Source organism: Heterodontus francisci, chromosome 9 (assembly GCF_036365525.1).
Source record: "Heterodontus francisci isolate sHetFra1 chromosome 9, sHetFra1.hap1, whole genome shotgun sequence".
Lineage (NCBI taxonomy): Eukaryota > Metazoa > Chordata > Chondrichthyes > Heterodontiformes > Heterodontidae > Heterodontus > Heterodontus francisci.
Window position 1 is genome coordinate 35901346 of NC_090379.1, and position 18502 is coordinate 35919847.

The 18502-nt window shown below is 39.6% G+C and overlaps 1 protein-coding gene across 2 annotated transcripts in view; it reads right to left on the reverse strand.

The window, feature by feature from the left end:
* Positions 1-625: 625 nt before the first annotated feature.
* Positions 626-18502, reverse strand: part of hif1aa (hypoxia inducible factor 1 subunit alpha a) — an 84840-nt gene continuing 66963 nt past the window's right edge. For both annotated transcript variants that reach the window (XM_068038780.1, XM_068038781.1), the window contains exons 6-15: positions 17659-17861; positions 15021-15127; positions 14515-14662; positions 13703-13920; positions 10539-10810; positions 9704-9826; positions 8132-8565; positions 5675-5792; positions 3004-3121; positions 626-2021 (exon numbers count right to left, since the gene is read on the reverse strand). In XM_068038780.1, coding sequence (XP_067894881.1) covers positions 1870-2021; positions 3004-3121; positions 5675-5792; positions 8132-8565; positions 9704-9826; positions 10539-10810; positions 13703-13920; positions 14515-14662; positions 15021-15127; positions 17659-17861 — 1893 coding nt within the window. In that variant the 3' untranslated portion in view covers positions 626-1869. The remainder of the gene's footprint in view (positions 2022-3003; positions 3122-5674; positions 5793-8131; positions 8566-9703; positions 9827-10538; positions 10811-13702; positions 13921-14514; positions 14663-15020; positions 15128-17658; positions 17862-18502) is intronic.

The following is an 18502-nucleotide window of genomic DNA, read 5'->3' on the forward strand; positions in this document are numbered from 1 at the left end:
AAAAAAAAGCATGGCCAAGCCTAAGAAAGAAAATAATGGGTTGTGTAACTGTATGATCAGTAAGCAGTTGGCTGGCTTCAAAAATCTTGAATACAATGTGAGAAATGACATTGCAGTTAACTGCGAAAGAAAAAAAACTTGCATTTATATAGCACTTCTTAGTCAATGAAGTACTTTTGAAGTGTAGTCACTGCTTTAATGTAGGAAACACAGCAGCCAATTTGTGCACAGCAAAGCCCACAAATAGCAATGTGAATGACCAGGTAATCTGTTCTTTTGTAATGTTGGATGAGGGATAATAAATATTGGTCGGGACACTGGGGATAACTCTCCTGCTCATCTTCAAAATAGTGCCATGGGAGCTTTATATCCACCCAAGCAGGCAGATGGGGCCTCTGTTTAATGTCTCATCTGAAAGATAGCACCTCCAACAGTGCAGTACCCTCTTAGTACTGTACTCAGTGTCAGCCTTGACATCAGCACCCACTGTCTTTTGAACACATTTATATTTAGCAATTTAATAAATTCTGTATCCAGCATGGTTTCTCCATAGAATTAATCCTCAAAAGGCAATTTCGAACAGACCGTAAATTACAAAAATAAAATTAAGACAGAATCTAATGAGTAAGCCTGGTCCACATATAATGTTTATTGATGTAATAAAACAATACAGTTAGAGTTAGATCCAACCACAAACAGCAAAAGATGACTGAGCATACGGTTTCATTCAAGAACTGGTTTGGGGCTAGGAATGGTTAAGTGGGGGAGGGCAGGAAAGAAAAAGAACTCAGTGACGAAGGGTTTCGGATCCAAGACATAGACTGGGTAGCCAAACTAGCAGCTTTTCTAATACAATGCTGTTTCAGTTACATTTACACCTGATATTACTATCTACACAATGCAGAATAAGCAGCAACATTTATACTTAAAAGTATTGCTATGATATAGTATGAACTTCCACAACTACAGTAGGATTTACTTGCACTGGCAAACAAGTGACTATCAATAAAATGTTAAACTGCACAATAGAGATATTGCCCAATTTCAAGCTGCCAACATTCACTGTTTCCAATAATCTGCTACGAGATGAAGTTGGTTGCTCATAACTGACCAACACAAGCTGTTCTAGATTAAAAATGACAAAAATTAAAGTGATTATTTGTGTATGCATTCCATGCTTAACATGATTTTTTACTAAATAACTAAAAAAGTCAGTTGTAGCTTTTATCCTCTTAAAAACTAGATTTATAACTGCAAAACATATTGCATAAAGGACTGCTGGTACTTCTTAAGAAAATATATTTTGTGCAATTGTGGCTACAATTAACAGCTGGCAAAGCAAGAATGCTCGTCAGGCAAGAATCCTGAAATAAGTGAATCGTATAGACATCATAGACAATCTTGCCCATCCAGGTTAAAGAATGGTCACAGCCTGACTAACTAGAAAAAGGTGCCATATTCCCTTTATTAAGATTTGCTCAACATCTTAGATTGAAAACCATTATAAATTCAAGAATTAGACACTTATGTAAAATGTTATCAATGCTCATTAAAATAGACCACAAACTCATTTCCATATATGGTGTGTCACTGTCATACAATCAATCCTCCAGATACCATCCTAGGCTTGTCCATGTGCCTAAAAGCATCAAGTATCAGTAAGATATTTTAAATTGTGAGTTATAGACCTAGACCAACACTGCAAATAAAGAGCAGATTATGGATGGGGTCAGTGGAGGAGCACTGCTAACAGAAAAACTGCAGTACTGTAGCCAGGCTTCTATAACAATCAGATTTAGAAAATATAAATAGACTGCTTTGGGTGATGGAGATTCACCATTGTCCGTTATTTTGTTCAGCACTGTGAACTTAGTTAACCTGATCCAACGCTCTGAGAACGTCTTCACCCTGAAGCAAGGTTCTGTTGCCTTGGATAGGTGCGTTCACCTCACAGTCGTAATTGGTGAGTGTTGGCAAGCTATTGCCCTCTGCTGAGTGAGTGAGAAGCCTTGTCACTATATCTGAAAAGTAGGGGAAAAAATCAAATGTAACAACTAGAGATCAGTTATAATAATGCATAGAGTTAAGTATTAATAATGCATCAATATTTTTTAAATGCACTTTTTAAAATAGCTATTTACACAACCTTTCAGAACACAAAATCACTAATAGATTAAAATATTCTAATTAGCCATCTCCAGTTATTTGCTTTATTCAACTTAACAGTACCAAAGCTTTTTCAGAATTTTTAAAGCGTTTTTAAAATAACTTTTCAAAAATCATCCTGACATTTAAAAAGTCAATTTTATTGCTGCAAATAAATTACATTGCCTAAACAGTATGCAGTGAGCAGAACCAAAACAACTTTTTTGCCTTACACAAGACCTCTCAATTCAACCTTTAATAGAACTGCCTGCACTGCATTTAAGAGCTTATTTCAGTCATGGTGTTTAGATTATTTCTTAAGTGTTTTCATTACATAAATTCTGGGACTTCTGGGGATCATTTGTAGGTCAGTCTCCACATTAAAGAAAAGCAGTAAGTAACTTTTTGAAATTAAGGATTAGAAATTGCAATTATCTTCACTAGATCATTAGTTAAACCAAAGTGTCCAACCAATCTTTAGAACGTTGGAAAAGAGATTTCCAGAGCATAGAGCTGTTATCATAATAGATTGAATTTTACATTAGATTTGGGAGGGAGAAGGGACAGTCACAAATCGTGGTTTTAAATTTCAGTAATGCAAACTTAAAGAGCAGCCACATCAGAACCACTGACACAACCATGAGCAAAGGTACACAACTATAGGGAACCCAACTATTACAAGTAATATTTGCAAACTGAACAAGCGACTGAATGTCACATGTTCAAACTTCCAGGGATACGTCAAGAGTTAGAAACCCTTGGAATCCTATACAGCAAGGATGGGGCTGGGGGTGGGGGGTGATGGAGAAAGAGGAAAAACGGTGTTTTAATACAACAGAAAAATCACAAGAAACTTGCCAGTGGGTAACAACACGAGTGTCTTTTGTTCATCGCTGTTGGCTTCAAATCCTTTTGCACGTTTCCAAGTTTGTGGTGTACTCACGGGAGGGTCAGTGTCGCTTTGGAACAATAATCCCTGTTCAAAAGAAAAAATATCAAACGTGTAATCAGCAAAATGCAAATTTCAGAAACAGTGGAAGCTTAAACATTTACATCTTTTCAGGCAGTTAAAACCCTTTACTAAAATATTTAGTAAAACACTTAATTTGGCATTTTATCAGTACATGAAAAATAAAGCTTTGAAGATTTTTTAATTCACAAGTTTAAAACTTATCAAAATTACTGCAGGAAAAAAGTCTTCAATTATACTTCATTACTGTAAATACTACAGTAATATTTGCATTTGCAGTGGTTATTACCCAGCTGTATTTGTGCATTAAGGTCACACCAATTACAACTTTCTGTGAGCAGTAATATAGTCAAGGAAACAATTTGCAATTTTTAGAGAAATGGACAGATCTTGGAAAATGATCCCCAAAGTCCCAGAATTTATGTAATGAAAATTGGCCCTTTCATTGTAAGCCCTGCAAGCTTTGTTTACAGAACTGGTGAATTATAAATGTTAATGAATTATTTCAAATCAGATACTGTAGCAACTCACCACATCTTCAGTTGGAGATGCACTGCACTTAATGCGTCTCTGAAGGGGATCTAAACCCACAGGGATTGCGTTTGTTTAGTAACCCTTGTCGCTTGGATATTGATTAACATGCAAAACCACATGTAAAAATGTAGTGCAACTTCATCCTTATTCAAATGGTTGTCTGACTTCTCAATTTAAAGGAGGAATTTATGGCAAGTATTACAAACTGGATTAGTTATTTATTCCCAAGTTAGGGCTCTTTCAGAAAAGCTTAGACTTAATTGAAGTTGTCTGGTCATGCAGATATAATTTCAGTTTGCCTAGCTTCTATTTCTGTTCAAGTAATCTCAAAACTGGCTTTGACAGAAGCATAATATTTTTCAGTGAGATAAGTAGTATAGACAGTCAAGCTAATTTAAAGAAGCTATTGCAAATTTTTGAAATGCAAAATATCTTGCACCTAATCTTTTTTCTGAATACAAATTCTTGCTAACCCACATTCTTAATGCATGAAAATTCTTGCCAATGACTTATTGTAAAATTTTAACTCAGGAAATAAACCAGCACCAATGCATATTTAATTACAAGCCTTGAGCAAAGGAATCATATAGCTGATTAGCTGTTGTCTAACATTGTTTTAATTCTAGCATTTTGCAATCATTCAGAAGTTCAGATGCAACTATTTAATACACAAGCCTGTATAGGACATGATTAACCACTAGATCATTAAACAGGTCTGATCTAGATTTCATGTAGGATTAATACAAATTCAAGAGAATTGAGTGGTTAATCCAATTTTGTCCCGTTACCAGTGCTAGGGACAGAGTTCAATTTTAAGTTTCCCATTACCACCAAATTCCCAACAGTGAGAATTTATTGAGTTGGGTTGTTTGAGAGGGGAAAAATGGGGGAGACTCTGATGAAGATAGCTCATTGGAGAGCAGTTTTGGTGGGAACAAGGAGGCAAAGAAAAATACTTACAATCTTAATTAGTCACTTATAAAATACCGCACAAGCTTTCCAGGTTCCATTCTTAGTCTGTCCGTACCCCAGCTATTACACAAGTCTAACTGTTCTGCCTTTCTAATCCCAGCAGATATTTTGGCTGTTTGCTGTAATCATATAACCGATTCTAATTGTTTATAAGCAAAATATTTTTTCTTGTAACCATACTGCATTTGCTGTCATGCATTTTTAAAAACATTTTTTGAAACATTAAATTACAAAGTATTCAATTTGTTACTTCTACCCGTTCCAGTTTAGAAGTTGTCCAGTGCTTCACAGCTCTTAAAATTTAATTGGAGGTCAATTGCTAAACCTTTGTAGCTGCTTAAGCAGAGAATACATTAGTCACTCAGGTTTCCGTTTATGCCAATCTTAATGGAATGGAGGTGATGCAACTTCTAATGACACTGTTCAGTAATTTTAAGCATGGTTTTGTATATGAAAGCCTTTTGGTCAGTGATTCTTAAGTGGGCTCCAATAAAAAAGGGTTCTTTACACCTCCCTTTACAGAAACATGAAATTTATGTTTATTGTTGAACTGACATCTGTCTGTTGAAGTAAAAACAATGGCATACAGTTTAGGAAGCTTGTACATAGACAATCTGCAATATTATAGTTTTAAGTTGTAACTGCAAGTCTGTTAATGAGTGTGAAGAAGAAATTTGTAGGAATTTTCTAACTTCTGTTAAATCACTTTTCTAAGACTTTCAGCCATTGTATTTCTGCTTTTGGTAGTTCAATATAGATATTAAAGCTCCAACATTCCCAAGTATACCAAAAACACTTAACCACTTTCTTATTTTGAAAGTCTACTGTACTCCATTCCATAGGAAACTTTTCTACACTACTGTTGGGGGCGGGGCAGGGTGGTGACAGTGATAGCAATTCAAACCCACTCTCCTGCCTCTGCTCAAAAGTAAAGATAAAGAATCTGGTATTGTTTATTGCATCCCAAGAGCTACTTACTAAACATACTGTGCTGGGACAAATATCAAACTTTAGGTAGAATATTAAGAAGCAATGCATAAAACTAGCACCTACAATTCCAACTGCTTGGAACAGGGAGGCTGCATTTTCCAGCTTGCGTTTCCTCGGGGAGTTGTGTAAAATCAGCAACTTGGGGCTCAGCTCTTCATTTGGAGCTCCTCCTATTGCAGATCTTCAAACAATCAAAACACAGTTGTAGTGCAATTGTGTTAGAACAAACTTCTCTAACATTCATACATTTTTGAAATTTTGTGCTGGAGAATGCTGTATTTTCTTAGTGTGCACAGTACTAGCATTTAGTACACTCGGGTGATATAAAGCACAGATGGTGTAAACTAGCCTTATTACCAAATCAGCCAGACATCTTCCCTTTTCCCCATCCAAGTAATTCTAGGGTAAGGGCTCCAATCCCATTGAAACCTGAATTGAGACTGCCCAACTTTAACTCAAAAGGCCTTCACAGCTACCAGAACATGTGCATGCCATTGGCCGGAATTTTACGGTGGATGGACGGGAGCGGGACTCCAACGTGAAAATCGGTGGTGAACCGGCTTCCGCATAGCCTGGGGATCCGCCCCGTATTTTACGGGTCCCCAGGCTTTAATTGTCCCGAGGCAGGACTTTCACCCACTTGAGGGAGGAGGTCCCGCTTCAGTGAGCTGCCAGCCAATCAACGGGCCGGCAGCTCTCAGTCCCAGCAGCACCACCGGGAATGATGGCCACTGCTGGGACTGCAGCCAAGCTGACGCCATTGATCCGGGAGGAGATAAGTAGGGGCATGCCTCACTAGGGGAATTGGTCCTTCACTGGTGAGGCTGGAGTGATCCTTTGGGGGGAGGCGGGTGTCTTGGGTCCCGGGAGTGGGTTGAGAGGCGGGGGCGGCCCTCAATCAGGCACCTTGTGCCCGACTGCCATGCCCCCCAACCCCTGGGGCACGGACAGGCCGGCAGCTATCGCTGGACAACCTTTCACGTCCCCAACACACCTGCTTGCCACAGGTAAAATACCCATGGAGGCGGTTGAGGGCCCTTAAGTGGTCATTAAGTGGCCACTTAAGGGTCTTGATTGACCACAGGTGGACAGGCCGTTTCCCACCCCCCGCCTGCTTGACCTCATTAAACTTGTCCGCAGGCGGGCTCGAGGCGGGTAGGCCTCCCGGAGCCTGCCGATCAATTTTATGCTGCTCCCACGCCACCATCCGACCCGCTGGGGCGGCGTAAAATTCAGCCATTAAGTCTGGGCTGAAGCCAGTTCACTGTGGTGAAAGGGCAATTTTCTAGCCCACTGGAACACCAGGATGACTAACCATCAGAATAGCACTAAGGCATCTTGCTTAGGTATGATCACAGACAAGATAATACTCCTGCATTCATGCATAACAATCACAAGAAATGTAAACTAGGTGAAATTAGTCTTTTATGGACTGCAACAAAGAGTTCAAAATGAATTCAGGTGGAGGAAACTGGGTGACAAAGTATTTGATACTTGAAAAAGTTTATAGAAATAGGGCATGTTAGAACTAAATAGTAGTTAATAAAAAGACTGGGGCGGGGGAGGCGGGGAAGAGAAGAGAAAACCTACAGGAAGCGTATATAAAATTGCATTTAATATTAAACAAAGAGAATTAAAAACTATGTTGGGGGCAGTCACATTTTGAATAAAGGACTGTGATAGCACGTCCTTGTCCCAGAACTAGAATCTAAAATGCAGGAGGTTAAGTATTTGCAGTTAAATAATGTCTTCAAAAAAAGTCAAACCACAAAAAGAGACAGGCTGCACAGTTTATTTTCTCCACGCCCACCCCTGCTGCGCCCCCAATTTTGACAAAAAGTAGTGAGATTGAATGAAGTGCAATTTACTTTGACTATTATGCTATATGTCTTCTTGCTGTCTAGAAGTAAACCTATACAATATCTGCCCCAATCTCAATGTTTCTCAGTCCAGCTTAGGAAAGATTGTAGGGGCATAAATAATCATAGCGGGGTCCTATTATTACAATAATCCATGGTTACACTATTGTGTAATTAGCTACTGAGCAGTATGGGCACACTCCTGAACAGAAAACATATAGAAAATAGTAGGCCATTCGGCCCTTCGAGCCTGCTCTGCCGTTCATTATGATCATGGCTGATCATCCAACTCAGTAACCTGTTCCCGCTTTCGCTCCATACCCTTTGATCCCTTTAGACTCAAGAGCTATATCTAACTCCTTGAAAACATACAATGTTTTGGCTACAACTGCTTTCTGTGGTAGCGAATTCCACAGGCTCACCACTCTCTGGGTGAAGAAATTTCTCCTCATCTCAGTCCTGAAAGGTTTACCCTGTATCCTTAGACTATGACCCCTGGTGCTGGACTCCCCCACCATCGGGAACATCCTTCCTGCACCTACCCTGTCAAGTCCTGTTAGAATTTTATAGGTTTGCTTGGGCTGCTTACAGGAATAACCAGCATCACTGTAACCAAGGCAGTATCTAAGGAAGACCTAAAACTCGCCTTTACTGTCATTACCTTTTACTGTAAGTAAGCAATGCCTTCACTGGAGACTCAGCACTTTGTGGACATGAATTATGAGTCTGCTGCGTCATCAATCCTTTTCTTCCAGTTCGGACAGGTGAAGCTGTTCTGCTGCTTTTCTCACTACATGGTGAGCCTGGAGTACTATCCATTTCATTTATGTGCACGGAAGACAATGACTTTGTTGAAGCCGGAGCCTCAATATTGTCCACTGTTTTTTTTAATGCCGGCATGTATTTGTCTGGAGTGTTTTTAACAGATGTTCCAGCCTCCGAGAAGATGTCAGCCATGGTGTTCAGACTCTGTGTACTGGCAGAGGTGGTTTGTGAATCAGCAAGTGATGAAAGTTGATCCAGTGATCGAAGCTGAAAGTCGTCATCCATTGGGATGTATGGAGCCAACATCTCCAAATCCAAGTCATCAATGTCCTAGTGAAATGAATCATCACATTAATAAGTACTCTGAATTAAGATCTGCATAGAATTTTCTCAGCTAAAATTAGTACTAGTGTTAATTTTAGATTTAAACTATTACAGATAAGTATATATGAGTATGATTTAATCAAATGAATTACACTTGCAAACTGAATTCAATAATTTTCACATCAACTGCTGTTAATTCACAATCAGACATAGGGGCTTATGTAACAAATACCAGACCTCAGGATGAATTATCTCTATAAAACACAATTCACATTGGCAACATTTAGTGAAAAGCATAATTGAATGTAACACGGACATTGTACCTTACTTGTAGTATCCTTCAGCGATTCACGAACTATAGTTCCTGGTTACATATGGATTTTAACCCCCAAAAAGGGCGAGTTTGGGTTGGTTCAAGTTAAAAAGCTGAAAGAAGAACCCAACCCACCTTGAACCTGGCATTTTCAATTTTAAGAGGCAGGACGAGCAGCAGGTTGGTCACTAAAACCTTTCATGGAGGCTGCATGTTTTCATTTTAACAATGTTCCTACTTTTATTCCATCCTAGCTTGGTTTCGCAGCAAGTAAAAGGAGCCGAAAAGGGCTGTATCCATTAGGTAAATGCCTTTACAGCACTCTGTGGACCAGGAGAAACGGCAGTTTCTTTTCTTCAGGCCCAGCAAGCTGCTCAGAAAACCATCCCCCTCCCCATACCACCATCTCCACCCCCTGCCTCCCAACAACTTCTCTTCCACCTCCACCACCCACCAAACTCCTATGCCTTCCAAGCTACTTTGTGTTCAATGGGTCCTTGTGCCAAATCCTGGAGAAAGAAAAAGACTTCCTGCAGTTTTTAACTGCAGGACATTAGGGAAACTTGTACTTTTGGGTTTCTTGTCCATAATTCTTTTCTTCCTCTTCCCCACTGCCCCCCACCCCACGCACTAAACCGAATGCACAGCCCTGTGAAATTTAGGACCTATATGGAAGTGCAGGTTCTTTCTTTCTGAACTGCCTTTACTTTACAGTTAAGTTTCTGCGTTTAATTTATTAAAGCACTATAGTAATACAAATCAACTAGGAAGCTGAGCTGCCTTTTATAGAATATACATAATCTCTTCTTGTGTAGAGCCAACATGTCGTACCTGAACAGAGAATGGGTTTTTGGCCTCTGGGTCAATTGCGAAGAGCTTTTCCACTATGTCCAGTTTGAACTGACTGGAAATGTCTGTGTCCACATTAAAGCAGTAGTCTGATGGGCTGCTTGGCTGTGAAAATAAATAGCATGATGCACTCAAGAGCATGGAGCAGTATAGAACCTGAACTTTAAAATTCAAATATGGGCGTATTCTGTTGCAAGGATGGAAATAAATTGTTGGGCTTTCTGCTGCTTCCCCAGTGCTGCCATCAAACACTTCATAGTGGCCAAGATAATAGCAGCACTGGTAGTGGCTTAGGAGGATGCAGTCCACCCTGTCTTCATAGTACATGCATGTGTATCTACCTATGAAGATGCGTGAAGGTACAGCTCATGCTAAGGTCTACATATTTTTACAATAAATATATAACACATCAAGTTTTAAATAAACATTCTTCTTTTGGGCCTCCTTATCTCGAGAGACAATGGATACGCGCCTGGAGGTGGTCAGTGGTTTGTGAAGCAGCGCCTGGAGTGGCTATAAAGGCCAATTCTGGAGTGACAGGCTCTTCCACAGGTGCTGCAGAGAAATTTGTTTGTTGGGGCTGTTGCACAGTTGGCTCTCCCCTTGCGCCTCTGTCTTTTTTCCTGCCAACTACTAAGTCTCTTCGACTCGCCACAATTTAGCCCTGTCTTTATGGCTGCCCGCCAGCTCTGGCGAATGCTGGCAACTGACTCCCACGACTTGTGATCAATGTCACACGATTTCATGTCGCGTTTGCAGACGTCTTACACCAGATATATTTAGTAGCTTGTTGACAAACATTTCGTAAGAAACTTACTTGTGGTGAATTCTGACTGGTGCAAGGACAAGAGGAACTATTTGACTCCTCATTCATTTGTGGAATGGAAAATGAAAATTCCAGTGACTCTTGGTTTGTTTCAAGCTTGATAATGGATTCTAAATTCAAAGCTGGGTCTGTGCTACTGCACAGTGGCTTTTTTGTGTCAGATGGAGGCAGGGGTGACAGTGCCATATCTACAGTCTTCTGTTTAGTGGAGGAGGGCAACATGACATCATTGTAGAGAGGGACCTCATCAAACTGCTGCATTTCTGAATTTAAAACAGAAAAAGTTAAAGTTCACAAACTTCATTTGACTTTGTAAAGACTTATTTATCCTCTCAACATCTATGAAAGTTTACATACAGGAATAAAACAAATCCTAACTGTTGGCAGTCTGGTGATTTGCATAATTCTAATAGCTTCTACAGCTATGAGAATTCAATTTAGAACGGCACAGTGGCGCAGTGGTTAGCACTGCAGCCTCACAGCTCCAGCGACCCGGGTTCAATTCTGGGTACTGTCTGTGCAGAGTTTGCAAGTTCTCCCTGTGACCGCGTGGGTTTTCGCCGGGTGCTCCAGTTTCCTCCCACAGCGAAAGACTTGCAGGTTGGTAGGTAAATTGGCCATTATAAATTGCCCCTAGTATAGGTAGGTGGTAGGGGAATATAGGGACAGGTGGGGATGTGGTAGGAGTATGGGATTAGTGTAGGATTAGTATAAATGGGGGTGGTTGGTGGTCGGCACAGACTCAGTGGGCCGAAGGGCCTGTTTCAGTGCTGTATCTCTAAATAAAAAATAAATAAACTCACAGCTCTCCAAGTTGAAGACTGCAAGTCTGAATATTAACCCCTTTCACCGTTCCTTGGTCAATATTGATCCCTCAACCAACATCAGTAAAACAGATCATCTGGTCATAATCACATGGCTGTCTGTGGAAACTTGCTCGACTGCCAATTTTCCTAAATCACAACAGTGACTTCTCTGCAAAGTACTTAGTTGGCTATGAAGTGTTTCAGAACTCTGGAGGTCATGAAAGGTACAATATAAATGCAAATTCTCTTCAATACCTTTAAAACATAGTTGAAAGGCACTAATTTATTTTTCAATTTAAAGAATATCTTAAATCTCCATTTACTTTGGGTAAATAATATACATTTACAATCATAATCCTGTAGATATGCATGCTAGTTTAGGATTCTGCATCCAGAAATACTTTTGAGAGCACTTGTAATTTATGCAGTGGACCCATGGGGAAGCTCAAGTGTGCACTCAAACCTGCATTTTCCTGCAACTCATACACCTTAGCTGCCTATAAAAGAATTGTACAGAGGAGAGGAGCAGGTTCTGGGAGAATTAAGCATATTTACAGAAGGATAGGAGCAGGAGTAGGCCATTCAGCCCATCAAACCTCCTCCACCATTCAATACGATCATGGCTGATCATCCACTTCAATGCCTTTTCCCCCACACTATCCCCATAACCCTTTGTCATTGGTATTTAGAAACCTGTCAATCTCTACTTTAAATATACTGAATGACTGAGCTTCCACAACCCTCTGGAGTAGAGAATTCCAAATATTCACAACCCTCTGAGTAAAGAAATTTCTCCTTATCTCTATCCTAAGTGGCTTCCCTGTTAAGGATGTGAAGAAGAAAAAGCAAAATATAAGCTGGATAGGATAAATACAACATGAGAGAACAAAAAGTACAAGTTAGAAAAATAAAGTATAAAAATGCAAATAAAAACTAGACTAAAAGCTTCCCCTCCAGTCCCCAGTCACTGCACAGGGTTCTGCATGTGAGCCTGGACAGCAAATAGTAACAGGATATTTTGCCATGGCAGCCAATCCTATTCTCAGAAATTTACAAGAATGCATTTCCAGCAATGCTTACTGAATAGCAATCAGCAGTAAAGTTGAATTTTTCCCTCCTTACACCTTGGGAATCCATTGATGTTAGTTAACTCAGCAAAGACTAAGTATCAAAAATAAGACTATAGGCCAGGCATTTACTCACTGACATTTCTCAGACATTTAAAGACAGACCAGGATCCCACTCATTATTTGCTACCATTAACAGTTTTATTTATTTGCCAGCATCTCTCATACAATGATTTATCTCTCAGTGTCTGTATGCTCAAATGTTACATCCTTAAGCCTCTCCTATCAGGCCAACTTCCATACATATTCCAAAGATACCCAGCTTTCCTCTTCCGTTCACCACTGTGAACATGACAACTGTCATGCCTTGAGGCTGCCTGCTGGACATCAAGTCATGAATAAGCCAGAACTTCCTTCAGTTCAATAATGTCAATCTTGTTTGGCTTTTACACAAAACTTCATCTTGGCTACATTCCATCCTGCTTCCCAAATGCTCACTCAGGCTGAATTCAGCAGTGAGCAGTATTGGGGTTTGCCACTGCCTTTAATGCTGCTCAGACTCTCATCTACACATTTATAATTTCCAGGCCCAAGGTCTCCAATTCTGTCACTGGCTTAAAGATCCGCTTATACAAACTCTTACTCCAACTCGCCCATAACGATGCTGTCTATATCGTACTTGCCTTAATACTCTGTCCTTGCTGACGCCCATCGTCTTTCTGTTCCACAATAACTTAACTTTGAAATTTCTTAATGACCTTTCTCCACTGTGCCTCTGGAACCACCTTCAGCCCTCCCAATGCTCGCTCAACTCTAGTCTGCCAGTTAGATCCTAATCTCCACCCCATCACCCACTATTTCTGTTGGACTATCAATAGAACAGCACTCAGCCATTACACCCCAGCACTCTGGAATATTCTTCCTGAACATCTGCAGCTTCTTAAATCTTTCTCCTTCAGTAGCCTATTCAAAACCAACTTCTTCAAATCATTCTTCCCAATGCCTTGTCCCATTACCGCTCAGTTTCTGAACCCACTCATGATGTACCCTCAGGATGTTTTGCTATTTTCAAAGGTGATCTACAAGTGCAAGTTGTCATGCTTGTTCCCTTTCTTTTCTTGGGCCAGCAGAGATAGATGGGAAGAAACATTGTTCCTGGGTGTTAAATTTCTTCAAGTTTCAACTGTTTCCAGTTCCTAAGTCCATGCCTGTTGCACAACCCTCTCAGTCCCCTGCAGAAGTCATAAGACACAAAAAAAATTAATGACGCACAGTTTCTAACCTGAGGGGCTGAAATCCAGTGAGACAACTGTATCGCCTGCAGCTGGTGCAAGTTGAGTCAAACCCTCTGGTTCCTCCTTCAGTTTGTCAAAAAGATTGCTGGTCTCTTCATCTGTGGATGAAACAGGGCTCTTACTAGGTTCCTCAGGCTTCTCAGCAGATACAGGTACACACTCAGTCTGATCCAATGAAAGAACCACTTCTTTCTCAACTAGACCACTGGGAAAAAAATTAACAGATTACCCATGAGCTTCATAGGATAAGTACTAAATGGCTCCTTATTCATCTCAAACATCCACTCCCCCAGATATGTAACTTTTCACATCTGTTCAGATCAACTTTTTGAAACCATAGACTTGCATAGTTCCACAAAGCCTTAGGATTTAGAAAGGCAAAAAAAAAAATAAACACCATCCGCATTTCTAAAATCTCATTTCCTGCTGCTTTCAAGATTCCATCATGTATTTCAGGTGAATATATTAAATTAGGCCAGATTTGTTCATGGTATCAAAGTACTGCTCAGTATCCAAGAGGGTCACAATAGTCTATTCCCTTCTCTCTCCCCTGCTATTAATTACCTGTTAATGGGGAATGTATGCTTGAATATTGGATAATGGAACATGCTACTGTTTCCATAAAGAGAACTGTATTGTATTAATGAAGTAAAGGACACATACATTCTACCTTTCACCAACTAAGTTGATTAAAATGAAAATGGCAGAAACTAAAAGCTGCTTTGCACACTACAAAAAATAAGTGTTCTATAATAATCTTCATAACCATACAATGCAATACAACCATACAGATCCATACCTCAAAACGTAGTTCACACAGACAATGCACTGGGGTTGGGAGTTTTTGCTGTTGTAGATCACTGTGGCCTGAGTCTCTACCCAAACATAGCCGCCTTCTTTGCCCAGCATCCTGTACTGGCCTGTGGTGGCCTGGCCTTTAGTAAACACTAAAGCAAGCAAAATAAAAGGCAACTGTTAATTGTCATATTGCAGCACAGGAAGTCTTTTCAGCTATGACCAACATTTCTCAATATAGACTGCACACAAGTAACATGGCTATACGGTGCAGTGCTCATGAACAAAGCAGGAACCTGTACTTGAATGCTGTCCATCGAATACTGTTGGAAGTTTAAGTGGCCAGCATCTTACTCAGCTTGGATGAGCACAGGTTACCACAATCGCAGCTCAATGGTATTTGAGCAAGACACTGGGAAAATGCTCGATACCTTTGGAACCATATGCCAACAAGGATCTAGGAGAGGAGAGAAAAGTGGCAAGCAAGCGATTTGAAAAAGTATAACTTACAGTCATGATGGGCTTTGGTCAGATGGTCTGAATCCACGGCATGATAATATTCATAGACCGAGCGGCCTAACAATTCTTCTGGCTGGTAACCCATTAACTCGGTTATTCTGCATAGCAAATTATAAGAAAATGCAAGTGTGAAAAAAAAACTTGTGTGAGGATGCACTGTAGAACTATCATGCTGCAAAATTAAGTGCAACATCTCTTTCAATCCAGCATTAGACTAGATATATGACCAGAACTTTATTTGTTAGATGATCTTCAAGACAGTCTTTTGAGGGACCATAAACATTTTAGTTGGCACAAAAATCTATAATTACTTGGGGAATTTACATTTAAAAACAACAAAATTTGAAGGGATGAATGAGGAGGGCATTGAAAATTATAAAAGGTAGGTTTGAGGTAGCTGGGATTAGTGATTTTCATGAGTTATCATGATCTACCGGAGCTTGCTTGATTGCCTTAGCAGGTCAGTGAGGAATTTCCAGAATTTTTCCTAAATTGTCCTGGTTTTGTTCCTCTACCCAAGAGACCATCTTACTATGGGGCTGATGGTTTGTAAGGCTGCACCAGGTCTGAATGGACAGTCTTGATAGACCGGATGGTCTTTTGCATCCTTTTTCAAATCTTCATTTAAAAAAAAAATAAGCCATCACTATAAGTAGCGTTATGTTAAGCCAGTTTTTTTCACCTGATCACAATTTTGCCAGTGAATTACAAAAGGGATTTACTACTACTACTCAGGGCAACTATGGATGGAGAATTAAGTTCCAGCCTTGCTAATGATGCCCACATTGAGAATGAAAAACATGCCCAGGAACACAGTGTTACTGATTTTAATCTAACTCCATTCCTAATAAAATATGCATTGATTTATCTTACAATTTAGTAAATGTTCTTGATATAATAAAATGCAAACTTAAATGTGCAGAATTTTCTTTTTATACCAAGCTTATTCCATTTTCAATATCACTGCCCTATTTGTGTGTGTCAGCCATGGTTCAGTTGACAGCACTCTTGCCCGAGTCAGAAGGTTGTGGGTTCAAGTTCCATTCCGGAGACTTGAGAACAAAAATCTAGGCCAACAGTGCAGTGCTGGGGGAGTGCTGCTCTGTCTGCTGTGCCATCTTTTGGATGCAATGCTAAACTAAGGCCCGAGATGAAAGATCCCATGGCACTGTTTCAAACAGCATGGGAATTATTTATTTTTTTATTTTTTATTTAGAGATACAGAACTGAAACAGGCCCTTCGGCCCACCGAGTCTGTGCCGGCCATCAACCACCCATTTATACTAATCCCATACTCATACCACATCCCCACCTGTTCCTATATTCCCCGACCACCTACCTATATACTAGGGGCAATTTATAATGGCCAATTTACCCATCAACCTGCAAGTCTTTTGGTGGTGGGAGGAAACCCGAGTACCCGACGAAAACCCACGCAGACACAGAGAACTCGCAAACTCCACACAGGCAGTACCCAGAATTGAACCCAGGTCGCTGGAGCTGTGAGGCTGCGGTGCTAACCACTGCGCCGCCCTATCTCTAGTGTCTTGGCCAATATTTATCTCTTAATCAACATCACAAAAAGATTACCTGGTCATTATCACGTTGTTGTTTGTGGGAGCTTGCTGTACGCAGATTGGCTGCTGTGTTTCCTACAATAGTGACTACACTTCAAAAGTACTTTATCACCTGTAAAGGACTTTGGGATGTCCTGAGGCTGTGAACGGTGCTACATAAATGCAAATCTATCTTTCTTTAGATACTTGCTTTTAAGATATTTATAGATTTATGAACAGCACTTCAAAAAACATTTTATTTTTTTTTTAAGTACTCATTTACGATGAAAAGACCTTACTGCTATTTTATTGCACAACTATATGCAATATCCATTAAGCTAATTAATCCAATGTATAACTAATTCAGTCAAGAGAAATTGATGCAACAAGTGTACATTTTTTTAAAATCTTAAACTTTGCAGTTTACATTACTATACCCCAGTTATTTTGTTAAATGTAATTAAGCAGATGAGCTCTATAATACAAGTTAGATCACGTTAATAACAGGCGGAACCCATCAGTAGCTTCTAGCTTAAGAAAATGGACTAAAGTAGAAGTTAACATTTCATCTTTTTGGACAGTTATTGGAATAATTAGAGACATTTAATTGGTTCTGCCTAATTATTTTTAAGATATGAATGTTATACTACATGCTGAAATAAAATACTAAAACATGAACTAGATGTTGCATTTTTATCACAGCATTGATTATGCACCAAGAGCTTACAGCAACCTGTTTGCAGGCACAAAATGCCAGATTCAATAAACCAGTGCAGCAGGTCTTGTATCTTTAGAGAAATGGGATTTTATACTGTAATTTAATTTCTCACCACCGAAACTGCTTTACTTGATATTCATCCTTTAGACTTCCAAAGTAATTACCGTTTTCACTGAGAAATTATTTTTCTTGCTACCCCTTTTTCACTTCAATCTACAAGAATAAATCTATTATCTGAAGGGAATTTGAGACACGTGTTTAAACTGTTCAAACAGGTTAAGGCCAGAACTGAACAACAGTTCATGAAAAAGCTTAATAAATGTAGGAGAGCTTATTCTGATGTTACATAACTCACCTCTCATCACAGTAAGAGAACTTCATGTCCAGGCTATGACGACTCAGAAATGTCTTGCTGTCCAGTGGTACCTCTATATTGGATGGATGTGGAATAGGTTCACAGATCAAAACCAGACAGGTCATGGGTGGCTCCTTGTAACCACAATGGGTCTGCTCGTTACTAGATTTGTACACTCGAATGTGTCCAGTGCAATGAAGGACCTACAAAAGATCAAAGTTAGCATTTGGTAGTTGCCAGCTTTTAAACTCCTCATCTATTTAGAATAATTCAGCAGTATTCATGAAGCTGATTTAAATTCAGTTTTGATCAGAATTTTTTCAAGTTAAGAAATTTTTTTCAGTTATCTGCAGGCACAGAAGTATTACAATTAAGATACTTGTTTTAAATACTACTGTTGGCATACAACAGTCCTGATCAGTTTGCAATGTTCAGGTCATTTTAGGGAGGCAGTAACTCTTCAGATGCATCTACATCTCTGTCCTAGAATTGCATCTCCTCCACCAGCTCATCAAGAAGTAATTGTTTTTGTTGCTTCAATGGAAGGAAAATCCAGAGACAATACTTTCTGTACTTTCCCATCTTATACAGAAAAATCAAGAACTGGCTTTTAAAATATTACAAAAATTAAACACTAAAAACATTACATTTTAACTGCAGATCAATTCCTAACTTATCCTCACTTGGGCATTTTCCAATAAGAGCCACTAAATAGTATTCAGATCTGGCAATCTTGGCCTGTTGTCACTCACCAATTCCAAAGACAATGAGAATAATGGAAGGGAAGCAGACTACTTCTCTCTCCACAGATGCTGCCGTACCTGCTGAGTATTTCCAGCACTTT